This window comes from Saccostrea cucullata, unplaced genomic scaffold (assembly GCF_032062105.1).
Source record: "Saccostrea cucullata isolate Sc308-1 unplaced genomic scaffold, CSIRO_AGI_Scuc_v1 ctg1282, whole genome shotgun sequence".
Taxonomy (NCBI): Eukaryota; Metazoa; Mollusca; class Bivalvia; order Ostreida; family Ostreidae; genus Saccostrea; species Saccostrea cuccullata.
Genome location: NW_026921699.1, coordinates 2,324 through 10,131, shown reverse-complemented (window position 1 = coordinate 10,131; position 7,808 = coordinate 2,324). Strand labels below are relative to the sequence as shown.

The 7,808-nt window shown below is 37.9% G+C and overlaps 1 protein-coding gene across 1 annotated transcript; it reads right to left on the bottom strand.

Annotated features, from left to right (window-relative positions):
* Positions 1 to 5,937: 5,937 nt before the first annotated feature.
* LOC134260588 (uncharacterized) lies at positions 5,938 to 6,564 on the bottom strand. The gene has a single exon (XM_062743131.1). It carries the CDS (start codon positions 6,562 to 6,564, stop codon positions 5,938 to 5,940), a length of 627 nt encoding a protein of 208 aa, XP_062599115.1.
* Positions 6,565 to 7,808: the final 1,244 nt, after the last annotated feature.

Genomic DNA, 7,808 nt, shown 5'->3' with positions numbered 1-7,808 from the left:
CATTTTGTGTAATACAAAGAAAATAACATCGCTCAAAATGTCCTTTCTACATGTAAAGTGGGAGCTATAAATTCTATTCGATATACATTAGAAAACAAGTTCAACAAACAATCTGTAATAAAACGGACACACACAATCCATGGCGTAGTAATACCGAACAATAATGCAAACACATAAGTATTACGCTACACATTCAAGTTCCAAAACATTTCGTCAAATACAGCATAATTAATGGCAATAGCTGCAATAAAATAACATTTAAGTATCAATTATGAATATTTGAGGACACGGACAGTGTTATTTCGATCTTATCAATTGTAAAACAACAATGTTTATGTCACATGACTAATTTCTTCGTAAGAAAGATGGCAGGCGCCCAATTTACAACACATGTGATAATGCTGAAATAAGTAAGTAAATTACAGTCGTAATATGGTAGATAATGATGAAAAACTGACATACAACATCTCAGTATCACTGTCCCTTACTGTCTGTTCAACAATATCTCGCTAGATCGTCTAGTAACACAAAAACAGCATTTGTTTACATTACAATGTCGAAGTGCAATGTGTATTGCATCAATAATTCAGGTAAACAATAAGATAATGAAATAACATGAACAAGAAAACATTTCTAATAAATTTACAACTGGGGATGCTACTTTACTACACAAAAAAACAACACTCCACCATCAGCCTGTGATTAATTAATATGCAATATTCTAAAGTCCAACCCCCATGCATATTACACTTCCCCCCACTTAAAAAGTCAAATTCTCCTGAATTTACAGTCTTAATCAAAATCGTCTGGTTCTGCTAGTTTCTTACTTCCATCATCAATGAAATCTTTATTCTTCCTGCATTCAACCGCTTCTTTCGGAAATTCTCACACATCTGCCTGCTCGTCTGATACCATTTCATCTACTTCTTTCTCCATCTCTTCGTCTCATCTCTGCTACTTCTTTCTCCATCTCTTCGGCTCCACCATGAAAATCCACCATCCACCCCAAGTATAAAGTATACAGCTCCCTATGCATAAGCTAGTACAAGATTGGAAATTCTTGTTAGAATTGAATGTATGTAGTTGATAAAGGTAGGTTCCTATGGAAAGCAGTCAATCAATCAGTGGGGTCTAATTCTTTATTGTTTATGTAGATTCCTTCCAGGATCAGGAAGTCACAGCAATTATCCATTTATAATTCTAATTCCAGAAGTAGATTGATCCCAACAAAAGTATCAGTCCGGCCCAGCCCTAGACAACTGTTTTCCACCTACAGTCCGGCCCAGCCCTAGACAACTGAGGTCCACCTACAGTCCGGCCCAGCCCTAGACAACTGAGGTCCTAATGTGCACTAATAGTTATGGCCAGTCACTATCTACACATTCACCTAGTGTGGTGCACCACCTAGGACAACATCCACCATTGACATGTGTCAATATAATAAAACAAAACAAAAAAAATCTGGTATCATCATGCTACTGTCTGACATCATTTAGTTTTGTGGTATGAACTTCCTGAACCAGGGTGGTAAGTTGATGCCTCGATATATCATCAACCTATCCTATAAATTAAGTCAAGTCATCTAGTTGTCCTGTTACAAGGTCCTTTTCATTTTGAAGTTAATACAGCAAACCCATCCTTTGGCAATTTATCTTTGTGATGTAGTTAAGAAGAAAGTCCTTTCCAAGGATCCTATCTTGTGAAATTTTGCAAATTACAAATTCGTGTGGCAATGCTTCTTTCCCAAAAGATACATCCAGTACAATGGTCCTGATGTTCTCTATTAAATTCCCATTTACATCCTGAATGTCAGAGGTTGCAGGCCGTATGTTAAAGCTAGTTTCCTTTGAGAGTTTAGTAAAATTTTTAACTAAATAATCCATGCAGTCGATCCACTATCCTAGAAAATATATTGTTTTGTCAAATATGTTTCCTTTTGTATAAAATCCATTGTCCCGTAAGAGAGTTATATCCCCTGTGTGGCCATTCCTAGTATGTTCATTTCCAACAGAAAGACATTCCTCTTGTGCCGACTCCTGACTTAATGATATCTGTTATCTCTCATGTTTCAACTGCCATGTCTTTTATTCAGGTTAGAGGTCGGGGTCATCTGTTGTCCTCTTGTCCATCGGTCTGGGCAGTCCTTCATGAGATGATCTGGTGAATTGCAGATGAAGCAAGTCCAAGAGTTATTGCCCTTCCGAGGTTCCATTCTCTGTGCACTTTCCAGTTTCTCTAATCTATTGATTAGTGACTTGATTGTATCCTCTAAGTTATTTGATTTTTGCTCTCCAGTGGGCTGTTTGACTGCTTGTTCTTGATCCACATGTCTAACATTTATTTTCTTTTTATCCCCATCCCCCATTATTGACTCGTATCTCTCAATGACGTCTACCGCTTCTGCAACAGTGCTACACTCCTTGTCAATACAACGGCATTTCATTTCAACGGGAATAATTTTGTAAAGGTGGTTCAGGGCCAGTGATTCCTGAGCGTCAATGTCCAAGTTACTGTAAGCTTTTTGTGATAATTGCCGTATATCGTCTCCAACATCTGCAATATCTTCTCCAGGCATCCGCCTACGCATTTCCAGTTTTGAAAGCCACCTATTTTTGTGCTTTGAACTACCAAATCTCTGGTCCATACGCTGAACAAGAATTTTAAACGTGCGTCTTTCCTCAAGTGTTAGGCTCATGTAGAAAGTCCTGGCTTGTCCACGTAAGCTAGCGGCTAAGAAAAGAAGTTTAGTCCTGTCGTCCCAGTGGCTAAGTTCAGCGCAGTCTTGAAAGTGAGAAAAGTATTCCTCCCAACTTTCTTTTTCCATCGTAGGGTTCGGGTTTGATCATAAGTGTAGAAATGCGATTGTGATCACTTTGTGCGTCGTCAGCTAACTGATAATCAGATCGCCGACGGAAATTATGTCCTCCTTCGTCGTCATTGTCATCACTGTCATCTCTTTCCAAAGGATTTTCATTTGCCATTAAATATTCGTCATCAGTGTTCCTCCCACAGACATCTGTTTCGTCCCCTTGGCCTAACTGAACATTTTCCTTATGTTCATTTATAAATACTACAGGATCCGGCGAAGTAGCATCCTCCATTTTTAACTATAAAAACAGTAACAAGAACATATGTACATCGTTATTTTAAAAATAGATTTTTTTTCCTCCACCACACGACAGTCCGCAATCCACTCTATTTCAGTACTTGACAGGTATTAAAGTACGGGTTCGTATCCTAGATGTCCTCGTATATGGTAGGACATCCCACTTCTGACACCAAAAATTGTAAGCTTCCTCAGCACCCTGTCAAATGCCAATCAGCTTACAATGTTTCCATCCCGTGTAAATTCAATAAATTATATTTTTATCAGGACTACTCATGACATCCGTCCACATATAAAAAAAAGGGGGGCATCCTCAGCCCGTCACATGTATTTAAACACCCTTGATAATTTACTTCACATCCTTGTAAATCATAACCAAGTTCCATTTTTCGTTTCAAATATTTCATTTAATAAAGACTTCAAAGTTCAATGAAATATAACAAAACAGTCAGTACATCTATGAGTATATAAAGTCCTAGCTTAACATCTCTGGCCTAATAAAACACAGTGGATTGCGGTGTCCGTGCGGTGGAGAAATTATACACTACTTAATTTGTATTAGTTTACATTATTTTCTTTTACCTAAGTCACTAGTAATTTACAGTCAGTGATGTTGATGACATAATATGATCTGATCGTTACGATCGTCGTGATGAAACTGGCGTTCGCTGCTCATATATATAACCTTCCATAAATGGTCACGTGATCACAACAACCAATGAATAATTGTCCTTTCTGGAGCAACTCGGAACTACTTTACATACATTTTGTGTAATACAAAGAAAATAACATCGCTCAAAATGTCCTTTCTACATGTAAAGTGGGAGCTATAAATTCTATTCGATATACATTAGAAAACAAGTTCAACAAACAATCTGTAATAAAACGGACACACACAATCCATGGCGTAGTAATACCGAACAATAATGCAAACACATAAGTATTACGCTACACATTCAAGTTCCAAAACATTTCGTCAAATACAGCATAATTAATGGCAATAGCTGCAATAAAATAACATTTAAGTATCAATTATGAATATTTGAGGACACGGACAGTGTTATTTCGATCTTATCAATTGTAAAACAACAATGTTTATGTCACATGACTAATTTCTTCGTAAGAAAGATGGCAGGCGCCCAATTTACAACACATGTGATAATGCTGAAATAAGTAAGTAAATTACAGTCGTAATATGGTAGATAATGATGAAAAACTGACATACAACATCTCAGTATCACTGTCCCTTACTGTCTGTTCAACAATATCTCGCTAGATCGTCTAGTAACACAAAAACAGCATTTGTTTACATTACAATGTCGAAGTGCAATGTGTATTGCATCAATAATTCAGGTAAACAATAAGATAATGAAATAACATGAACAAGAAAACATTTCTAATAAATTTACAACTGGGGATGCTACTTTACTACACAAAAAAACAACACTCCACCATCAGCCTGTGATTAATTAATATGCAATATTCTAAAGTCCAACCCCCATGCATATTACACTTCCCCCCACTTAAAAAGTCAAATTCTCCTGAATTTACAGTCTTAATCAAAATCGTCTGGTTCTGCTAGTTTCTTACTTCCATCATCAATGAAATCTTTATTCTTCCTGCATTCAACCGCTTCTTGCGGAAATTCTCACACATCTGCCTGCTCGTCTGATACCATTTCATCTACTTCTTTCTCCATCTCTTCGTCTCATCTCTGCTACTTCTTTCTCCATCTCTTCGGCTCCACCATGAAAATCCACCATCCACCCCAAGTATAAAGTATACAGCTCCCTATGCATAAGCTAGTACAAGATTGGAAATTCTTGTTAGAATTGAATGTATGTAGTTGATAAAGGTAGGTTCCTATGGAAAGCAGTCAATCAATCAGTCGGGTCTAATTCTTCATTGTTTTTGTAGATTCTTCCCAGGATCAGGAAGTCACATCAATTATCCATTTATAATTCTAATTCCAGAAGTAGATTGATCCCAACAAAAGTATCAGTCCGGCCCAGCCCTAGACAACTGTTTTCCACCTACAGTCCGGCCCAGCCCTAGACAACTGAGGTCCACCTACAGTCCGGCCCAGCCCTAGACAACTGAGGTCCTAATGTGCACTAATAGTTATGGCCAGTCACTATCTACACATTCACCTAGTGTGGTGCACCACCTAGGACAACATCCACCATTGACATGTGTCAATATAATAAAACAAAACAAAAAAAATCTGGTATCATCATGCTACTGTCTGACATCATTTAGTTTTGTGGTATGAACTTCCTGAACCAGGGTGGTAAGTTGATGCCTCGATATATCATCAACCTATCCTATAAATTAAGTCAAGTCATCTAGTTGTCCTGTTACAAGGTCCTTTTCATTTTGAAGTTAATACAGCAAACCCATCCTTTGGCAATTTATCTTTGTGATGTAGTTAAGAAGAAAGTCCTTTCCAAGGATCCTATCTTGTGAAATTTTGCAAATTACAAATTCGTGTGGCAATGCTTCTTTCCCAAAAGATACATCCAGTACAATGGTCCTGATGTTCTCTATTAAATTCCCATTTACATCCTGAATGTCAGAGGTTGCAGGCCGTATGTTAAAGCTAGTTTCCTTTGAGAGTTTAGTAAAATTTTTAACTAAATAATCCATGCAGTCGATCCACTATCCTAGAAAATATATTGTTTTGTCAAATATGTTTCCTTTTGTATAAAATCCATTGTCCCGTAAGAGAGTTATATCCCCTGTGTGGCCATTCCTAGTATGTTCATTTCCAACAGAAAGACATTCCTCTTGTGCCGACTCCTGACTTAATGATATCTGTTATCTCTCATGTTTCAACTGCCATGTCTTTTATTCAGGTTAGAGGTCGGGGTCATCTGTTGTCCTCTTGTCCATCGGTCTGGGCAGTCCTTCATGAGATGATCTGGTGAATTGCAGATGAAGCAAGTCCAAGAGTTATTGCCCTTCCGAGGTTCCATTCTCTGTGCACTTTCCAGTTTCTCTAATCTATTGATTAGTGACTTGATTGTATCCTCTAAGTTATTTGATTTTTGCTCTCCAGTGGGCTGTTTGACTGCTTGTTCTTGATCCACATGTCTAACATTTATTTTCTTTTTATCCCCATCCCCCATTATTGACTCGTATCTCTCAATGACGTCTACCGCTTCTGCAACAGTGCTACACTCCTTGTCAATACAACGGCATTTCATTTCAACGGGAATAATTTTGTAAAGGTGGTTCAGGGCCAGTGATTCCTGAGCGTCAATGTCCAAGTTACTGTAAGCTTTTTGTGATAATTGCCGTATATCGTCTCCAACATCTGCAATATCTTCTCCAGGCATCCGCCTACGCATTTCCAGTTTTGAAAGCCACCTATTTTTGTGCTTTGAACTACCAAATCTCTGGTCCATACGCTGAACAAGAATTTTAAACGTGCGTCTTTCCTCAAGTGTTAGGCTCATGTAGAAAGTCCTGGCTTGTCCACGTAAGCTAGCGGCTAAGAAAAGAAGTTTAGTCCTGTCGTCCCAGTGGCTAAGTTCAGCGCAGTCTTGAAAGTGAGAAAAGTATTCCTCCCAACTTTCTTTTTCCATCGTAGGGTTCGGGTTTGATCATAAGTGTAGAAATGCGATTGTGATCACTTTGTGCGTCGTCAGCTAACTGATAATCAGATCGCCGACGGAAATTATGTCCTCCTTCGTCGTCATTGTCATCACTGTCATCTCTTTCCAAAGGATTTTCATTTGCCATTAAATATTCGTCATCAGTGTTCCTCCCACAGACATCTGTTTCGTCCCCTTGGCCTAACTGAACATTTTCCTTATGTTCATTTATAAATACTACAGGATCCGGCGAAGTAGCATCCTCCATTTTTAACTATAAAAACAGTAACAAGAACATATGTACATCGTTATTTTAAAAATAGATTTTTTTTCCTCCACCACACGACAGTCCGCAATCCACTCTATTTCAGTACTTGACAGGTATTAAAGTACGGGTTCGTATCCTAGATGTCCTCGTATATGGTAGGACATCCCACTTCTGACACCAAAAATTGTAAGCTTCCTCAGCACCCTGTCAAATGCCAATCAGCTTACAATGTTTCCATCCCGTGTAAATTCAATAAATTTAATTTTATCAGGACTACTCATGACATCCGTCCACATATAAAAAAAGGGGGGGCATCCTCAGCCCGTCACATGTATTTAAACACCCTTGATAATTTACTTCACATCCTTGTAAATCATAACCAAGTTCCATTTTTCGTTTCAAATATTTCATTTAATAAAGACTTCAAAGTTCAATGAAATATAACAAAACAGTCAGTACATCTATGAGTATATAAAGTCCTAGCTTAACATCTCTGGCCTAATAAAACACAGTGGATTGCGGTGTCCGTGCGGTGGAGAAATTATACACTACTTAATTTGTATTAGTTTACATTATTTTCTTTTACCTAAGTCACTAGTAATTTACAGTCAGTGATGTTGATGACATAATATGATCTGATCGTTACGATCGTCGTGATGAAACTGGCGTTCGCTGCTCATATATATAACCTTCCATAAATGGTCACGTGATCACAACAACCAATGAATAATTGTCCTTTCTGGAGCAACTCGGAACTACTTTACATACATTTTGTGTAATACAAAGAAAATAACATCGCTCAAAATGTCCTTTCTACATGTAAAGTGGGAGCTATAAA